The sequence below is a fragment of the Aquila chrysaetos genome, chromosome Z (assembly GCF_900496995.4).
Source record: "Aquila chrysaetos chrysaetos chromosome Z, bAquChr1.4, whole genome shotgun sequence".
Classification (NCBI taxonomy): domain Eukaryota; kingdom Metazoa; phylum Chordata; class Aves; order Accipitriformes; family Accipitridae; genus Aquila; species Aquila chrysaetos.
The window spans coordinates 68263265-68283128 of record NC_044030.1 but is presented as its reverse complement, the minus strand read 5'-3'; the positions used below and the strand labels follow the sequence as shown (position 1 = coordinate 68283128).

General features: G+C 40.9%; 2 protein-coding genes across 2 annotated transcripts in view; both read right to left on the bottom strand.

Moving 5' to 3' along the window:
• Positions 1-488: 488 nt before the first annotated feature.
• Positions 489-1963, bottom strand: CCNO (cyclin O). The gene is made up of 4 exons (XM_030005334.2): positions 1955-1963; positions 1700-1891; positions 1430-1615; positions 489-1255 (listed from the first exon to the last, which is right to left on the bottom strand). The coding sequence occupies exons 1-4, from the start codon at positions 1961-1963 to the stop codon at positions 740-742; spliced, it is 903 nt and encodes a 300-aa protein (XP_029861194.1). The 3' UTR covers positions 489-739.
• A 1000-nt stretch (positions 1964-2963) lies between these two features.
• DHX29 (DExH-box helicase 29) overlaps positions 2964-19864 on the bottom strand; it is a 28688-nt gene continuing 11787 nt past the window's right edge. Inside the window, exons 14-27 of the mRNA XM_030004682.2 lie at positions 19177-19320; positions 17039-17183; positions 16700-16820; positions 15665-15749; positions 14961-15049; positions 14245-14373; positions 13290-13365; positions 12365-12589; positions 11323-11459; positions 10568-10661; positions 9533-9835; positions 8009-8140; positions 6372-6468; positions 2964-5154 (exon numbers count right to left, since the gene is read on the bottom strand). Of these exons, the coding sequence (XP_029860542.1) occupies positions 5099-5154; positions 6372-6468; positions 8009-8140; positions 9533-9835; positions 10568-10661; positions 11323-11459; positions 12365-12589; positions 13290-13365; positions 14245-14373; positions 14961-15049; positions 15665-15749; positions 16700-16820; positions 17039-17183; positions 19177-19320 (1833 nt within the window). The 3' untranslated portion in view covers positions 2964-5098. The remainder of the gene's footprint in view (positions 5155-6371; positions 6469-8008; positions 8141-9532; positions 9836-10567; positions 10662-11322; positions 11460-12364; positions 12590-13289; positions 13366-14244; positions 14374-14960; positions 15050-15664; positions 15750-16699; positions 16821-17038; positions 17184-19176; positions 19321-19864) is intronic.

Sequence of the window (19864 nt, the reverse complement as noted above, 5' to 3'; positions counted from 1 at the left end):
AGATGCTCTTCTAACATCACTTCTGTGCACAGATACGAAGGCAATAAAGTGAAGACAATGAAACGTTTTACAACATCACGACTCTTTTCTTCCCTTGAATGTTTCCCCTGCTACGGTGCCAGCTTAGTTAGGAGTATGCGCCTGGATTAGAGACCTGCTGGAAAAGTAATAACCAGCTGTTTTATTATTTAACGTTTTGTTTTCCTACACTTAGGTCAGCGCACCTAATTCCACACACAAACACGCACACCCCAGCCATGACCAAGCCAGCGCGTGTCCGTTTGAAACGGGGAATGACACCACCGGGCATCATTATTTTTTTGGGGGGGGGGGGCGGGGCTGGAGTTAGCCTTCGGGGTGAACTCGCTCTGGGTTTCCTCTCCCAGCTGTGCACACACACCGCCAGCAAATAAACGAGCGCCAGTACCAAGCAGAAAAGAGTTTATTCAACGTTCATTGGGTTCTTCCACCATTATCTTTACGGACCACACTCCAAATAAATAATGAAGTACTCGAGACCCCGTATATTATTTACATGCTGGATTTTACAGAGCGGCACAGGGAGAGTGCAACTGCCGTCCAGTAACATCAGGCGCAAAATGTGATCTAATTTCCCAACTCCAGTGACACTAACGCCGAGCTGACGAGGCTCAACGCCAGCTCTGCGGAGCACGAACGATGACCCAGCCCGCAGCCAGCCCAGCCCAGACCGCGGCCGAGGCCACTACGCCCGGGACGGCTAGAGGTGCGAGTGACGGGCGGCGGCATCGCCGCTACCAGCCCGCAGGCGGTGGCACTCCTGGACCACCTCCGGGGGCAGGAGCAGCGGCAGGAACTGCCTGTTCAGCGAGACCAGGAGCTGCAGCTGGTCCACGCAGTCCTGCAGGACCCGCTCCGGGTAGCCGCTGATCCGCAGGTCCAGGGGACTGCGGTGGCGCAGCAGCTGGTCCGCCAGCCCCAGGCTGCTGGCGGCCAGCAGGGAAGGGGCGTATTTGGTGAAAGTGTAGTCGGCCAGGCTGAGCTCCGCTATGCCCACCGCCAGGCTCCGGGCGTCCGCCGCCTCTCCCGCGTCGGCCCCCCGCGCCTCCAGCCGCACCTGGCTGAAGTGCTCCAGGAAGAAGTTCACGGTGGGCGCCGCCAGCTCGAAGCCCAGGCGGCGCAGGATGAGGCACTCCAGGTTGCGGAGCTGCTGGCAGGAGAAGACGCCGCAGCAGAGGTCGAGGAGCTCCTTCATGCTGGGGGGGTGCACCTCCACCTGCAAGGGGGGACGGGGGTAGGGATGCGGCGCGTAGGGGTGGGTGAGCCGCGCGGGGGGAAAAGGGTGCGGAGCCACGGCCGGGCTGGGGCTGCGCCGGAGCCGGCGGGGGTGGCCGCGGAGGGGGCCGCGGAGACCCCGGCGGCGGGCAGCCGGGCTCCGGGGCAGCCCTACCTGCTTGCAGGCGATGAACAGCGCCGTCACCCCCAGGAGCTGGAAGCAGTCGGCCGCCACCGGGGTGGTGCCGAGGAAGCGGTCGAGCATGTTGACAGCCAGGCAGAGCGCCTCGAAGGAGACGCTGAAGTACCGGTGCACCGCGATGAGCCAGCTGACCAGCTCGCAGCGCGCCTCTGCTGTCACCTGCGGCACCGGGAGCGGCGGTCAGGCGGCGCCGGCACCGGGCTACGCGCGCCCACCCCCCGCCGCCTTCCCCGCTGCCCCCACCTGCGGCTGCCGGGCGAGCGGCTCCCGCGGCTGGAAGCGGCTCTCCAGCCCCTTGCGGGAGCGGTACCAGCTCTCCCCGTATTCGCGGAAAGCCTGCAGCTCCTGCGGGGTCGTCGTCGTCGTCGTCGTCGCCGGTCGCTGCTGCAGTGCCCATAGCCGCAGGGAGAGGCCGGGGAAGCTGTCGAGCCTCCGCTGCAGCGGGGGGCGGGGGGTGGTGGTGGTGGTGGTGGTGCCGGTGCCGCCGCCGCTCCCCACCGTCACCATAGGGGGTATGGCCGCACCGGCTCCGCTACCGGGCGCAGCGGCGGCGGCTATTTGAGGGGGGCGGTGGCCCCGGGGCCGTCACCGCCCGCCTCCCGGGCGGTCGCCCCGCCCCGGCCCGCCCGCCGCGGGAAGGCCGGCCGGGCACCGCCGGGAGCGTCGTCTCCAAACCAAAACCCGCTTCGGGGCCGGAAAGGAACCGAGCTGCCAAAATGCCTGGCTCTTCCCTAACGCTTTCCAGCGGGTCACAGCGCTGCGGCGGAGCCGCCGTGGGACCGCGACCTGCGGAGAACTGTGCCTCTGGAAGAGCACGGAGAGCCGGCTGGGCGGGAGCGGCCCGAAGCGAGCCAGCCGAAGTTGCGGCTTCGCAACTTCGTAGCTTGCCAGGGCTAAAATAGACGTGCTCCTGGCGTTCTAGCTCGGAACCCGGTGCGCTTAACAGCTACGGGTTGCTCCGCGTAAGTAACACTTCCATTCGAAGTCACCGGGAAATAAGAGCACAAATGCACCAGGGGAGATAACGAGAACGCCGGAGTTCCCTCGGCCGTTTGGGTCTCGCTTCCCCTTCCACCCGTGGCCTATTTATGTAACGGAGCACTATTTTAAATGGCCGAATGGAGGGAAATCGAAATGTTCCCGCACCACGACCACTGGTTTACAGAAGCAGAGTTTAGGCCAGACATGACTATTTTTATCAGACACGATTTGCTATGCAATCTATTGACCAAGTCCACTATGGATGAGGAAAGACTTGTAGAAGGAAAAAGAAAACCTCTCCTCCATCTAGGGGTGGGGAAGATGTCAATGGGAAAAGGAAAAGAGAGAGAGCTTGAAGCAGTCTACAACGCCACCAGCAGAAGAGAGGAGAGGATACAGCGACCAGTAGGACACGCTGCCTTTAGGAAAAGTACACGCCAAAGAGCCCTGTTGTAATTATGGTAAGAAAGAGCCATTGATACTGGCCTTGTGTCTGACAAATGCTTTGAGAAAAGTGACACAAAGGTGTTAGCAGAAGTATTTATTAAATAAATGGAACAAAAGAGAAAGTTCATCCACCCAAAAGAACACAGGCACAAAAGTTGCTGACATACACTGCAGGAGCACAAAGCCACTGTAGTCTTTGATTTTTGTTTTTAATTTTAAGATAACTGTGCTTTTCTGTACAGCACAACGTGACCTGTTTCATGTTTTGCAGAAAACAGTTGCTCGCTCAGGAGAGCGTGCAATTTCCTAGTTATTACAACTGAATAACAACTGAAAGAAGCTATTTCTTTAAAAGATTACAAAGCAGGACACGCTAGAGGAACACAAAGAATACCTCTGAATTTCAACATTACCCTACCTACAAAACCTCTCTATTCATCGCAGTGAATTGTCCTTGAGTTCTTCTCCCTCGTTTAACACTTTCACTAGGCTTTAGCCATTTAAAACCAACAACTGATACGTGAAATTCAAATCTAAAATAAACATGAGCATGTTAGTTGTTGAATTACTGAAATGTATTTCTAATTCATGTTTCCAAAGGATCCAAATCAAAGACCTGAAATAGAACAAAATCTAGGAAATTGTTCAGGGTACAGATTTAATTTTTTAATTCGGAATGTAGTTTGCAGGTTTTTATTTCTGTGCTTCTGCTGTGAAAGGAGAATATGTCTGGGAATAGCGGTCTTAGTTAAATCTTTATCTTGTTTAAATGCTTCCTTGCATAAATGTTGTATACTTCAGAATTTAAAAAAAACCACTTCCTGGCTCCTCTAGGAAACTAAGACTACCACTAGTTTATCACAATTCATAAAAAGGGTAACAGATGTCGACACTTTTCCCTCAGAGTTCTTAGCAAACTATTATTAGAACTTGCCTCTTCCAGAATTGAGTGTAGGGTAACATACACAAGCTGGTTTACCTTCAGTTTATGTCACTCTTAGTGCAGCAGTACCAGTTCTGCTATGATAGTCTAACTGGATAGCTCCATGTATTTTACGTTTTCATGCATTTTCCTCAGTCCCCTTTCTGTACACTATCTCTGTTTTTCAGATTAAAAAAATTATCTTCCACATTGTGCCTCTGCCTGTACATGCAGAGCTCCTACTCAACTGCAATTGCTTAATGGCAACCCACTCTCCCCCAAAATTCCTCATTCTTGAAAGCCGAGTTGGTGATCTGAAATTTCACTTCATAATTGTAAATGGTGTGGATAGGTAGAATGTAAGAGCATCTAGTCCATTAAGTTATCTGGGTAAGGAATATTCAGTACAAAAGAAATAAGAAACAAAGGAACACATAGACAACACAAACATTGTGAGCAAGTGGTAAGAGAGAACAATGAAGAGCAGAAGGCTTCAGCCACTGATTGATAAGCCATTTAAAGGAACTTGCTCTGGTATAGCCTTGAAGAGCGTCAACCTCAGCTTTGATCAATAAAGGGGGAAAAACATGATCATCATTTGAGAGGGCTTGCAGGACTGTGCAAAGCTTAACATATGAAAGGGACAGCAAAACTTATTACAGGAGCAGGGAGAGACAAGGATCAGGGTGAACAGGGAGGAACAAGTGTGAGAAGAGGCACAGGATGGGAGAGGCTGCAGGTAAGTACACTTGCCTTGCTGAGCACCTGTTCACAGCAGTCCATATCTTCTTATAAAGTATCTTCTTAATGTAAACCATACAGGAAAATGAAGATATCTGTATGATTGTATTGCTTTATTACTGTAAATTCATAGATTAACAACAAAAAAATTTACCACTTAGGAAACCCACATAAGAAACACTTGTCTACTCAACTGAGATTCAGGACCCAATCGTTAATCAATACTACAGTCTGCACCACCAGTGATGGTATGATTAGTACATTAAACAAACAAACAAAAAAGATGCATTGGCCACAGCCATTTTTATATTGGAAAGAAACTGCTTCCATCCATCACCCATACAGTCAGACAAATGGCACCAAATGTATTGTAAAGGCTAAACATATTCAATGTTCATCTTTAAAAATGACACAGAGAAAGGCAAATTTTATGCAAAATCATGCAGTCTTTCCACATCATGGCTGGTATCAACCACACTAAGCATTTAAATACTTTCAGTTAATGCTGGAGTGCCATTACTGAAGCTCTGGTTTGTTACTGATTCCTGGTTTCAGTTACCATTCTCTGTTTTTATCAGTTCTTTGATGATGTGTAAGACCTTGTCATCTAGGAAAGAAAAGAAACACACAGTTGTGGACACATATTTAGCTAACATCGGTCGCAAGAGCATTCCAGAGGCCTTTAGAAGACCTTGAACAGAATAAACAAGAAGACAAAAAAAGAAAGATGCCAATTAGAAGAACACAGGTGCACATTCCACGATAAAGGGAACTTGGCACAAAGAACCTCAATTTGGCAGTTTATCTTGACCAATTAGACTGAGACAAGTTTCGTATGTTTTAATTGGTATAACCAATTATGTCCTGTGTTTATGCATGTGTACAGAGTTAGTATAACCAATTATATCTTATGTTTATGCGCGGGTACAGTGTGATATAACCAATCATATTTTATGCTTGTGCGTGTGTACAGTGACTTTGCAGAATATGTGACTATAAGTATGTGTGTGTTTTAGCAATAAAGTGTCGTCTGTTGTCTGCTCTCAAGATTACAGGCGTCCGTCTACTTCAATCTCCTCACACAGTGAACTTAAAAATTGACTTCCAAAATCCAAGAAAAGCAGAAGGCAAGTCTAGCTCTCAGCAACTCAATATCTTAATGTTTTAGGCTATGCCAGACTCTAAAGCAAGACAAGTGATTCCCATTTGCGAAGCAAAAGGGCACACAGCATGTCCACAGTACATCACTAAAAAGTTCATAAAATTACTCAGTGAGTTGATTGTGACCATTTCAGTATTCCACAAAAGAGACTGAGAAAGCGATGGGTTAACTACAGATAGGGAGTTCCTGTATGCTGACATTTCTCCCTCCCCACCTACAATATTCTTCTGAACATCCAGTGTTCAAAGTTTAAATTGTGCTCCTCTATCCCTTGCTTTGGGGGCCAACATGCAGTTCCCCATCATTAACCCAAACTGCGAGACAACTTGTGCAACACTTAAAATTCATCCATGCCTGAGGTTCATCACACAATCTTACTTCTCTGTTGAGATGCATACCTCACCATTGCTACCCCTACCTTGAATGCTGTTATCAGGGATATCTTTAGAACAGCAGTTGTGCAGATCTTCATCCATCTGGGGTGAGCCACATAATATATGTGGGATTAGTCACAACTTTTTGGATGTCTCTCAAGATAACGGAACGATATTCAAGTCACGCTAACCCTATTGGGTGAGGATGCAGTGTACTAATGCTTCCTCAGATTTGCCACAAGGTCCATTTAACAAATAGTAATGTCAGCAATGCTGTAATAAAGTTACCTTCAAGTGACATTTTAGGATTTTCAAGCTTCTTCTTTAAAACAGACTCAATGAGAACTCTCAGCTGTTTGAAAATTACTGCTATCTTTACAGGAGCCTATAGAGAATGGAGAAGACAAATATTTGCATTACTCGGACATTTTATACCAAAATATAGATTAAAAGATTACCTTACATATAAATAGAAGATACCTGCAAACATGATGCATATACATAATTTTAAGCATATGGATAGTGTACTCAGGAAATGACTGGGCTTACATTATGCCCTCTTATCTTTAAGCACCTGTTGTTTGTAGCATCACAGCCTAAAGAGCAGCTCAGAAGGGTAACTCAGAATATGCTCCCACACATATCATGAACCACCAACATAGGTAAAATTATTAATTTACCAACACCTACTTACTCTAATTGCTTTTTTCCAAGGTATAAAAGTACAAATTAATTTATACCTGCAATAAAATATCTACACATTTCCCTCCCAGAAAGTCTGCCTGGCCTCCTGAGAAAGCAATCACAAACCTCTCCTAAATCTCCCTAGGAGTTTGGATATTTAAAGCTGAAGTGTTTTCCAGGAATCTTTCATTTTATCCCTCCCTCCCTATACCAGTATTTATTTCATTTATATATTAGCTGTAGTACAATAAGTAGCTATTATGGAAAAAGCACAAAATGCAACATATTCTGCTTAGCATCTCAGTAGAGGAATAGAAATTCTGAAATACACTACAAGATGTAATTGGCCCAGCAACTGCACAACCTGTAGCCACCCAGGGACCATAAAAAATTCTCCAACAAACCCACAAGGGAGCTGCTTTTTAAAATTCCATATTCATGATAACCAGTGAATTCAATTAGATGGTTGCTTGCTTGCATCAGCGGAGTGCAAAGAACCAAAATGTTTTGTAGCTTTTAGCCTTCTTTGAGTGTAACACAGGGCCCACAGGAGCACAGAAAATTGTAAGCAAGTAGCTGGCAGGCCAGCAAAAGCCAATGTTTGCTATTTAACAGAACTTACAGAGGATTTTGGCATGTCACCTGTTTCAATTTTGTCCGCAAAAATGCACTAAGAAAATGCACTCAGTTTTCCCATTCCCAAATAAAACTTTTTCACCTGGAAACAAAAAACCCCAAACAAAAAAAAACCCCAAAGACCCAAAACTGAAGCAAACAGGTATTTTCTATTTGTATTTTTTTTTCCCCCAAATAATTCTGTTTGTGCTATAAAGTAAAATAAATAGTATTTTAAAGACAAATATGTACTTAGATGATCATAAGACTGTAGGAAAGCGTAATATAAAATAGCACACTCATCTGCTTTCAGTACCAGCTCTATAAAACAAGGTTTAGTCTATATCCATTTCCAGTACCTTTTCTGAAAGAACACCAGCTTTCTTCATGAAGAGAGAGGGAACTGATTTCTTGTAAGTCACATATTACAAGCCTATTCTTTTGAGTGTGATTTGCTAAGATTTCATTACATGTGTATAAAATTTCCCATCATTTCCTTCAATTGTCTCCTTCCTTCTTCTCTCGTCTTCATCCCACGTATACAGTGTTCTGAATTAAGCTTGTACATCAACTGTGTAATACAAAAGCCCATGGAACCACAAAAGGTAGTTACCACTCCAACACACCTGAAAATGGATCCAGCCATCAACTGTCAGGAGGCGCTCCCGATGCTGGACTTCTATATCCCCACCAAAAAGCAAAATGGGAAAGGGGGATATTAAAGTAGTCTCTCTCAAATATACCTTAGTGTACCTCACCTGTATAGAAACAAACACAAGCATTAAAAGCAACAACAAAAAAACCTAAACCACATAAAACCTGTACCACCAAATTTGATTGCTACTTTTAAGAGCAAGAAATACACTTTTTTCCTTTTAAGATCCAATCAACACAAGTCATTGTACACAGAGCAATGAATGGCAATTTGTCTGCCCTAGACCATATAAAATACATCACCTATAAGTAAGCGACAGCCTTATACGCTACCCGGAAATTAGCTAACGCCACAATTTTCTTGTTAACATTCAAACAGAAAGATAATGTTAGCCTAGTGCTGTTCAGAGAAGAGACACTAAAATTAATAAACCTACTGAAGTGAAAGGCAGACAAAACTCTTCCATTATACATTCTTCTTAGCAGCAGCTGGTTTGTCAATCTACCTATATCCACATATTCACATGCATACATGCATAAATGTGGGCACAAATGTAGACACATACACGGAGTAAACTATGGGGCTCAGCATATGCTACTTCTGGCTTTGGAGCCTCTCACAGATAAAGATGGAATGGGATGGGCAGGAGTTGTAGTGGGAGGAAAGGAAACAAAAAGAGTGCATCTTCACACAGAAGTATAGGCTTGCTTTGCTCCCAGGTTCATGGAATAATTTACCTACCTCAGCTACTGTCTTGCCCTTACACTACAAGGTTCTTGGGAGCAGGAAATATTTCCAGCTCTCCCCAAAATACTATCATTTCATATGCATTATCTAACATAATTTCCTGCTTCTCTACAGTCAAGTTGGCCATTAAGCGACTGCTGTCAAGGTGGTGTTGTACTAAAAGTGTAGTTAAATATAAACACTTGAATTCAGCAAATAGCTGACAAAATTTTCAGCTGTGAGGGGGAAGAAAGCAACAGGGGAAAAAAAAAAAAGGCAATTGACGTAGGAAGTTCAGCAGTCAATTACAGAATTTGCTATTTCATTTTAAGTTATTATTTGGGATATGCAAGGCCTGTACCAAGTTTCAAAACCTTAGAGTCTGCTTCGAACAGTAAAACAGAAAAAGCACATTTTGAAGTATTACTACTACATATTACTGCTCAAAGCGATCATATTAAAATCAACAGCACTGTATTAAAAAAGTCAATGACACTATTGAGTTAAAGGACATATAGAAACGTACTTTCATTTATAGCTACCAGTTTCACCATGAACAGATTTGTTCATGATGTTCAGCCTTAACTTCTTTTTCTTCAGCCCTCAGTTGATTCATTTTTATGGACTTCAGGATCATCAGATATTAAAGACTCTTAAGATGAACAAGACATATACAAGATATACTTTACACTGGTGTATGTTGTTCAATATTGGAGGCATAACTCCACCTTTACACAAACTATCAGCTACATTCACTATTTTCACTTACCTTCTCCTGGTAAAGGAGCCATCCGTATGTCTGCAAGTCTCGATTTACAGAGGAGGGATGCACTTGTGCTTTACCCTGAGCTGTTTCTACCATACAAGCCAGCTTCTCTGTAATATCCACAGACTTTGTATACATTATTTTTCCTACGTTGTCATACAGCCCTGCAGTCAACACAGCTTTAAGAAGAGCTATTTCTTGGAGAGAAAGGGATTGTGTGGCTCCATTTCCATCCCATCCACATTGTGTTGTAGGTGCTGTGAAGCCTGCTGCTCTGACCACCCTTATGAGTTCTTGCTTCACATCCTGAAATTAGTAAGATATTAGTAAAACTCTGAATTTAAAAAGGTATATACTTCACTCCATCAGCAGGCAACAACACTCCATCCCAAATATTCATGCTCTCCATGGGAAAAATCTCTCAGTAGGAACACACTTGTATTTTCTGCAACCACTTTGGAACAGTGACTGTTTCTATGAGAAAAACATTATCTGGAATATAGGCTTAGATATATGGTACTATATATACTACAAATACTAAATCTCTCACCTGTAGTTAAAATAAAAAGATACATTTGCATCAAGGATCCTCTTCTGCTTAGGAGAGCTCAGTCACCCAAACTTAAATAGGAAAGACCAATTAAAACATTTTCTCACCAAAAATGGGAGGCCATTTACACAAGTTTGTGGTTCATCTTTCAAACTAACTGTTAACAGACCTGTTCTTTGATATCAAGAATAACACAATGTAAACATTTTAATTCATAAGTTTTAAATCTCTGGTGGAAGTAAGGACTAGCTTCTCCAGTGGCAGTGACTGCAAAGATGTATACCAACAAAGCATGCATATCAAAACTCAAATGCAGACACAGCTACCTTGACTGAGGGTGTGCATTTCATCAGTCCCTAACATTCCAGTTGTTTTTGTCTTGTCTAAATAGTAACTGTGAGATATCACCTCTTTAAAAGGGCATGACATTTTCAGAGGGAAATTTTAACAAATAACTTTTGAGTGCACAGCATAATTGTTTGGTTTACCTCCAGAGTTAACAGTGAAGTCCTATTAAGGAAATTTCTTCTGCAATAAGTCATTTCAGCACGATACCCCCCTTCTTGTCGAGCCCTTTTCCACCTAAGGAAAAAAACCTCTTATTACAGCAAAAAGAATCACATCAAGAGTATGACAATATGAAAGTGGTAGTAAGGTAAAAGGCAATACTGTGTTTTGTTCAGCATTCTCTACTGAAAACTGTAAGTAAGTGGCATTAATGAAGATGAATGCTGCTGGTCTAAGAGCACTCCAGAGAACATGCCTGTAACATAAAACTGACAGATACTAACAAAAATACAAGGTAATTATCTCTCAAAAATTACACACTTCTGTCTTGACAGTTGAAACAAAATTCAGGTGTGGTTTTTAAGACTTAGTGCTAATATCCTAAAAAGAAAAAATATGTATGTCATTCTATAATATATACATTTGTACTTTCTCAAATACAAAATATTCAGGTCAGCTTATCACAAACAGCAAACAAAATACTTTAAACACTAGGATAAACAGACAGAGTACACATCTGTATGTGTGCAAGCATAGTTAAAAAGAATTAAAGGATAAGGTACTAAGTAAGCTCTTATTTTGTGTTACAGTATTGGGCAATCTATTGTTATTCTGAAGAGAAAAACATCAGGTCCAAGCAATTCAAGAGAAGATTCTTATTAAGGATTCTTTACAGAACTGCATTACTTAAGTGTTATCTGCATCCAGCTATAAGCACAGCAGAATTATCATTTACCCCAGATAAGCATTGTAGATTGTTATATGGTCTGAAACTGCCATTGCTAGAGATGATTTTGCAAGATCTGCTTCATCTTTTCGACCAATTGGCGTAGTAAATGGGGATTTTTCTGTCATAACAGCAGCCAGAGTTGCCTGCAATCAGTAAAGTACACATGACTTAGGAGTATTTTATTATAAGCTTACAGGTTTACCATACAAATACCTTTAAGTTTTCTTTTACAGTAATATTTAATGATATTTTATCTTCTACTAAGTCTCAAGGAAAACTTATCACCATAAGAATTTCTACATAGAATTCAGAACTTACCTATATTAAAGACATTGCTTTATTAAAGACATAATGCCTTATATACACTGATAAAAAAATATGAAATCTTGAAACTCACATGAAATGGTTTGTCAAATGACAGAGGAATACCAGATACAATACAGTGAAGGTCAGATTAAACAACTGCTTTAGATTATACTACATTAACAGGAGATACTGAGAGAACAAAGGATTTTAACTTTCAGTTTGCAGCAACTAACATACCCATGCTTCCTCCTGATTTGCAGTAAATTAAATGGATTAGGTGAAAGTGTAAACTATGCCAGCCTTCATATAATAAGTTACCATGCCAATTAATTTGCAATAACTTTACATCAGCATGTTCTTGACCCACAAACTGTGGGGTAATCCAGATTGGTCTAACCCACATGTAAGAGGGTTTTTTATTTAAATGTCATACTCCTTGAGATGGTGACAGAATGGGAGACCAAATCTGACTATCCCCTTGTGAATAGTACCTAGGAGTTTAGAATCATAGAATCATTTAGGTTGGAAAAGACCTTTAAGACCATCGAGTCCAACTGTAAAGAATACTTCGATTGTTCCCCTCCATGATGTCCTGGTGCCCTCACCCTAAAATAAACATTTTAACTTCTTGCACCATCCTTTCAAAATACCATGTTGCAAGAAATCAGATTAATTGTAAATCGTCAACCATTTCTTTTTTTTTTTTAATGTAGATATAATTTTATTATTTTTTTTTACTCACCACAGGATCCAAGCAGCCGAATATAGCACCAAATATAAGCATTTTGCCAATCTTTACATTGACAGGAAGGGCTGCAAGGTGCTGGCCCAATGGAGTCAGCTTGGGCTCATTTAACAGACAAGCCCCAATCTTCCTCAACAGGTTCATTGCATTACCAATTACTTGTTGCTGTGGCGGGTCTAATGCTCTGGAAAGGAAGTCTTCAGGAGAGCCAAGATTGCATTTCTGTGGAGTAAATGGGCATATATTTCAATATAAAAATTTATTGTAACAAACTTTTATAGTAGCTACAAAGGAAACTGGAAAGCTGTTCTTGCAATCAAAAGCCCACATTCCCTCTCCTCTAAACCAGCCTCTTGGTTCTCAGAACACAGATGCACCCCACATTAGGTTAACAAAACTTCACTGTTCAGAAGGACTTCATACGGCACAACCACTGATCAGAGAAGCCTGTTATCAATGGTCACAGATGAGCAGGAGACTCTGAAACCTGATGAGATGCAGTTCAACCTGGCACTAATTTGCCAGGTTGTTAGTTTTCCCATGCATATCCTACTCACTCAGGATGGAGAGAGAGGGAATGGAATTGCTTCCTTAAGCAGAAATTAGTTTGAAGGCTATTTAACTAAGCTTGAATTGGCACTCTGAGGTGAACTGGAATAGCATAGTATGCTATTCTTATTCAGCACCATGCTCTGGATTTTCCAACATACAGGTACTGGGTTCCCTCCTGCCTTGGTGGGAGAAGCCCCACTACTTATACTGGATTAGGGTTGTCCTAGCAAGCCTTAGGACACCTTTTTAGGTAACAGGGTCAGTAATTCCAAAACCAAACCCAAACAATAAGATAAAGGTGTAATTCCTCCAAAGGCACATGTAATATTTTCAGTTAACAAGGTCAGTTATTCTAAAACCAAAACCATACCATAATATGAAGGCATAATTCCTCCAAAGGCACACGCAATATTTCTGGAACAGAGTATTCCATGAAACTTTCAAACCTGCAACAATATAAAAACATAGAATCACAGATACTCAATTTAATCTTTGAATTCAACTTATAGACTCAGGTTTCATATGCTCATTCTTTGCAGGTGTTCTTTAAAGGGGCAAGGTGGGCAGTGGCACTTACTTTAATGTGTGGGTAAACTGTTCATCATTTGAATTAAGGCATGTGTAGTAGCTTGGAAAGCAAGAGTTTTAGTGAAAGAGAGGGAAAGGCAGTAAGACCCCGATTTTCAAAACAAATTCTTAAATTGCATAGCTCTAAAACTGAAAGCCTTGCATGTGGCTAAAATGCACACTTAATTGGTTATTTAAAAATACTTTTACCTTAACTGTTTCTCAGCTGAAAGTTGCTTCAGACTTTCAGAAAAGCAGGAAAAAAGCTATTCCACTGCAGTAACAGACACTAATTCTGCAGTGTTGTATAATTTGATATTTTCCCCATCTCTTATCCATAGAGATACCACTTCAGAAAGCTACAGATTTGTCTGATAAAAAAATTAAGAGTTCAGGAGGTAAGGTTTGTGTATATTTGATGCAGGGCAGTAGATGCCGTTTAAAAAATGATCATCTACAATTCCTTACTGCTGCACTTATCCTTTAATTATGAAGATTTTTTTCAAAGCACTTACATTACAAGTACTAAGAATAAAATTAACTTTTTTAAAATCGTGAAACAAAAAGGCTGTTGTAACACTTTATTCATATGATATTCAAATTGTCTGGGTTTTTGTTTTGTTTGGTTTTTTTTTTTTACAGTTTAATCTTTCCAGTTTGCAGTAATTAAAATTAATTTCAACAAGAATTCTTGGTTTGCACAGAAAAAAGACAAAGATATTTATGCGATTTACAAAGTCTTGCTAAGTTTACAGTACCTGTCTCTTGTGTACATTCGGAAGCAGAATCCATCCCTAACACGCCCAGCTCTTCCTTGTCGCTGCAGAGCACTAGCTTTACTAACAAAGGTCTCCTCCAGGGAACTCATCTGACTACTTTCGTGATACCTTAAAAATTGTAAAGCAAGTGCCCATTCAGATTTCAGACCTAGAATTTTTATGTGTACTTAACTTAGATACCAGCATACTGATACTATATCTAAATAGTATTTATCTGAAAATATTATATTTAGTTTTGAAAACTAAGCATAGCTGGGGGAAACTGTACATCACAGGACCTTGGATACAAATCACTAATGAAAGTGTAAAAATTGGAAAATGAAAGAGCTATTGTATTACTTCATCTCCCTGGCAATCCAGAATTGTTCTAACATATTCTGTAGGGCTTTTCACATTTAAAATGAACAAAAAAATAACTGCTAAGAATTGAGACAGTATAAAAAGGATCTGTTTTTTAAACCAGTACTTAATCATGATTGTCTGTATCTACAAATAACTCCCCTTGCTGTCCTTCACACCATTTGAACATTCAAAGATTCATCCCAAACTTGTACCTAAACTACAAGCTGTTCAATGAGCTCAGCACACTTTTCTGTCCAGAACTGTAGTTTAATAAGGATACTACAAAATTCTTGCAGTACTAACCTCCAAATATTTACAGTAATCACAGTATGATTGATGAAAATCAAACTCACCTATTTTCTTTTGTTCTCCCAGTATCAATTACAAAGACAACATCTGGTATTGTAATACCTGTCTCTGCTATATTGGTTGCCAAAACAATCTGAAAAGAAGTTCACATAAATACAATAATTATGGAATTGCTGTCTAACAGTTTTCATCCTTTTAATCAATATTATAGAATAAGTTGGGTTAAGGTTTTTTACCCAGAAATGTTTCCTTAAATAATCTGTCAGAGCATTAAAAGCTACACAACTTGGAAAATGGTTCAGTCTTACCCAATTACTGAGGAATCAAAAGTTATGTAAGAATTTTGCATTCACTTTTTGTTTTATAATCCATCAAAATTACTAGCTAGTACCTGCCTAAATTGGTCAACTTTTAATTAAATAGTTTGGCAGTAAGTAAAATACTATTTTCCTAGATAAAAGCTATAGTTACTGGTTAACAGCAGTTAAAATACAGGAAAGCAACAATTAAAGAAGCTCTTAGAAAAACATTAGGTTTAAAAATTTGTCTGATTACTTCCAGGTTTTCACAGCATGCTAGCTTCTATCTGTTACAGAACACCAAATTAGAAGAATTGTTTCTTTGCAGAGAGAAAATTCCAAGAACAAATAGTTGTTGTGTAATTCTGTATTTGATTTTAAAACAGAGTTGCACACCCAGAAAGTTTCTCCTTTCACTGGTGAACTTTGCCTTTCTGACTATATCATACCTTTCTGATACCAAGGGGAGGTATTGTAAATGCAGCTGCTTGATCTTGAGTTGACAGAACAGAATGCAAAGCTATCAACCTGTGCCTAGAAGAAATTACACTAATCAGTATACACTTATCAAATTAAGATACTGTAAAAAAATTAGACCAGAACGATGACAACAGTTTGGAGAAAGCAACTAGAATGGACACTTGAAAGAGTAAAACTCTGCATGATTAGGTATGAAAATCTGCTTCAGTGTTTTATTACAATACCAAGAAAGGATAACACCATTAGTTCATAGGGCTGTTCTGTTTGGTAGTAACACAGGAAAAATACTACTACTGCAGAACTCTAAGTGCATTTACATCAATAGCCTAGCAAAAAGGGAACTAGGTGTCCATGAACTTGAGTTCTTTACATTGTGCTTCCAACACAAGGACCATTATTGAAACTTTGTACAGAACTATAAACACATGCAACTTTCAGCCTGAGTAATAAAGGCCTTCAGAGATGAGACAGCCACAGAGATTTGTACTTTCCTTCTCTTATAGACCTTGACATCTCAGTCCATCTCTGAATCTTTAGAATTGGACTGCAAATGTTCTTTTTACGCCATTGTGTTGCTAACTTTTAGTTACCCACTAAATAAGTGTCAAAACTATCTGTCACTACAACCCTATGCCATTTCTCTTAGTAGATTACTGTCTCTGGATCTCTTCTCAGGACGTAGTCACTTCCTTGCAAAGAGTAAGCCACAGAAAACTATATCCCAGATATGGCTGCTTCCTTAACCTAAGAAGTGGAAAAGAAGTAGTCAAGTGCTTTGTGGTTAAGTAAGTTGAAAAATAAAATCAGAAGAAAAAAGTTATTACTGTACCATTCCTAAGCACCTGTCATTTTTGCTTGTGTCATTTTTAGATAATAAAAGTCCATTTGTAGCAAAAATAGCTCAGAGGTATAACTCTGTTTCCCTTTTCAAGAATAGCAGACCTTAAAACCCAAACATATTCACTAAGTTAAACTATTAATGTTAAAGAAAATATCTGCACTACCTGTCACGCAAGTTAAATCTTCTGTCAGTTGAAATGAGATCATACAGCTGTTGGATATGGGCAAGGCCTGGTAAAAAGATCAGCACAGCACCCTCAATGTTCTTGAACTGAGGACTTCTATCTGGAAAGTTACAGCACAGGCACATAGTTAAAACAAACGTGCATTTACAAACAGTTTCACTTGAGAACAGGAAGTACTTTTGGGCCCTGTGGTAAATGCTTTTTGGGATGGTTCATATAAGAATGAAGTCAAGTACTTCATTATCAGTAGAAAGCACTGGAAAAATAAGTCCAAAGGACAGCCCCAAGCATATAAACTTCTTAAGAAGTAGACCGTACCTAAGTATGCAAGCAACTCCAAAATAAGTTCAAGGTTGACCTTGTAAGGATTCATATAGAAGATAGCCTGCTGTGTACGACTGCTATACTTCGCATAGTAAGGAGCCAAATCAATACCAGATCCAGACTGGATTGGGACATACTCCTAAAAGAGAAGAGCAGGAAAAAAATTGTAGTCTCAGTGTTTTAGAAGAAGGTAAGAGAACAGAAGGTCAGTTTGTCATTCACTTAATTTAGGTTTCCTAAAACAGAGATTGAGGTGAAAGACATTTAATTGACTAACTTCCCACCAAAATCAGTGTGAGTTAGATTAAATCACAGCCACCTACATAACCTGTGTATAGGTATCTACTACTGTTAAACGACATCCCAGATGAATTTTTACCTTTTTGTTTTTTTTTTTTTGAAGTCTGTGCAAGCAGTACTGTACAGTCTTTTTTACAAATGGAAACAGTTCCCAGGTCCATATCTGGCATCCAATTGGTATCAATTCAAAATGGGTTAAGCAGGGTGGCTACTCTTCTTTCAAAACTCGTATTTTGGGGTATAAGAAACCAGTCTCGCCTTTCTCCTCTCCCTCACCCTTCTGCACTAACAGTTGCAATGAAAGTTAAGAGTGAATTAGGTGGCAACTCTTGCAGCGCTTTGGAGCAGGAGGAAAGGGGGAGGGAGAGTTAGCAGAACATACAGACATTTGAGTTGTTTACAAACATCTTACAGATACATACTTAGCATAAGTCTTCTATGTTAAGTGGCACCAGGGTAAATTATTTAATTGTTAATCAATGCACTTAAAGAAGCTTGCCACTACATATCCTTCCGTACTGAAGGCTTGTCCTGGGTTCAGCTGGGATAGAGTTAATTTTTACAGGAGCCTGGGAGGTGGGGGGGCATAGCCGGGGCAGCTGACCTGAACTAGCCAAGGAGCTATTCCATACCATGTGACATCATGCCCAGTATATATATGGGGAGTGGGCCGGGGGGGAGGGCTCTCCTGCTCTCTCTCTCTCGACTTTCGGTGGGGGAAGTGGCGGAGCATCGGGTCCCGGGTGGTGAGCAGTTGCACTGTGCATCACTCGTTTTTGTATACTCTTTCATTAGTACCGTCATTGTTGTTGTAACTTTTTTTGTGTTGTCCCAGTAAACTGCCCTTATCCCAACCCTCGAGGTTCCAGGTTTTTTTTCTTTTCTCTCCTCCGTCTCCCCCCTATCCCACCGGAGGGGGGCGGGAGGAGTGAGCGAGCGGCTGCGTGGTCCTTTGTTACCGGCTGGGCTGAAACCACAGCAAGGCTCAATAGAAATAAACTACAAAGATGAAGTAGCACTCAGAAGAGCACTTGGGCTTCAACTAAAGGATGCTCTGTTAATGTATGGGATAACTACCATGCTAGGGGGAAAAAAAAAAAATAAAAAAAAATCAGCAGAGCACATGAGAGCATGTTTTTCAACATATATATCAGTGTTTGATCACACCAAGCTAAATGGTCCTACAGATTCTGACAGAGCAAGCCAGAGCAGACAGGTATCTACCCAAAATATATACAGTCTAGATGAACAGCCTAAGTTGCCTGAAGTCAGGTGGCATTCATATACTCTTTGTTTCAAGAATTTTGATTCAAAAGCACATACAGCTGTCACTGAAGAGTACCTACAGGATTAACCACAGCCTGTTAAATCAAAAAGCTCTACACAATAATCTCATGTAAATCATCTCATTCAGCACGCCAATTTGGAGGATCTTGGGAGTTTTTCAGCTAAGAAGGATATGGCTTTGCCTCTTCTGTTCTTAGGTTCACTACTTCAGAGAATTCTTTGGGAGAAAATACTTAAATGCTTTCCCCTGCTGCTCCTTACAGATCTAGAGCTGGGAATCTGTACAAGAGAACTCAATGTCAAATATAACAAAATCAAGGCAGCTATACAGGAGTTAGAGAAACAAATATAAGGGTGCAGCATTAATAAATACTTGGTTTTCACTGTAGCAGTGCCACTGTCTTTTATCAACTGAAAGAAATTTGGTATTATACAATCCAATCGCATGTAATAACAGGACCTTTAATAAACAGGACCTTTAAAATGATAAAATAATAAAAAAATAATCAAAATTTCCAAGCCAAAACTAGAAATTCCTATTTTACCTGATACTTTGTAGTGCTTCCTCCTTTGCCAGTAACATTTATTCTTACTTCCTCCTCCTCCTCCTCCAAGAACTTCTGACAATATTCTGAGTCTTTCTCCAGAACATAGCCAGTTGCTTCAATTACATCTTCAACATGGAAAACCTTTAGTGAAAATTCACAGAAGAAATACAGGCATGTCAAAAACTAATCAGCACCTTTTTCCTTTTTTAAAGCTTATATACAAAGCTGAACAGGGAATGCCCTTCTCTTTTAATGTTGTAATAGATCTTGCAAATTTCAACTTAGTCTTTCTTATTATTTTTGAAAACCTAATCTTAGAGCTGCTACCAGTTTCTTAATGGTCTCTGTGCATGATCACTAACATTACCCTTACCACAGCCTACATAACATGCATGAGAAGCATACATAAGAGTGTAATGACAAAGTTGCACAGGCGGTTGTCCTGGTTTCAGCTAGGATAGAGTTAATTTTCTTTCTAGAAGCTGGTACAGTGTTATGTTTTGGATTTAGCATAAGAATAAAGTTGATATCAACAACTGAAGACATCAGTGTGTTAAGTAGTGTGTATACTAAGTCAAGGATTTTTCAGCTTCTCACACCCAGCCAGCAAGAAGGCTGGGGGGGTCACAAGAAGCTGTGAGGGTACACAGTCAGGACAGCTGACCCAAACTGGCCAAAAGGGTAT

Bases quoted from the DNA above. Each gene is read 5' to 3' on its own strand.
- CCNO (XM_030005334.2), bottom strand. The intron at 1,616-1,699 runs GTGGGGGCAGCG...CCGGTGCCGCAG, and splicing joins CGCTCGCCCGGCAGCCGCAG to GTGACAGCAGAGGCGCGCTG. The intron at 1,256-1,429 runs GTAGGGCTGCCC...CCCCCCTTGCAG, and splicing joins TGTTCATCGCCTGCAAGCAG to GTGGAGGTGCACCCCCCCAG.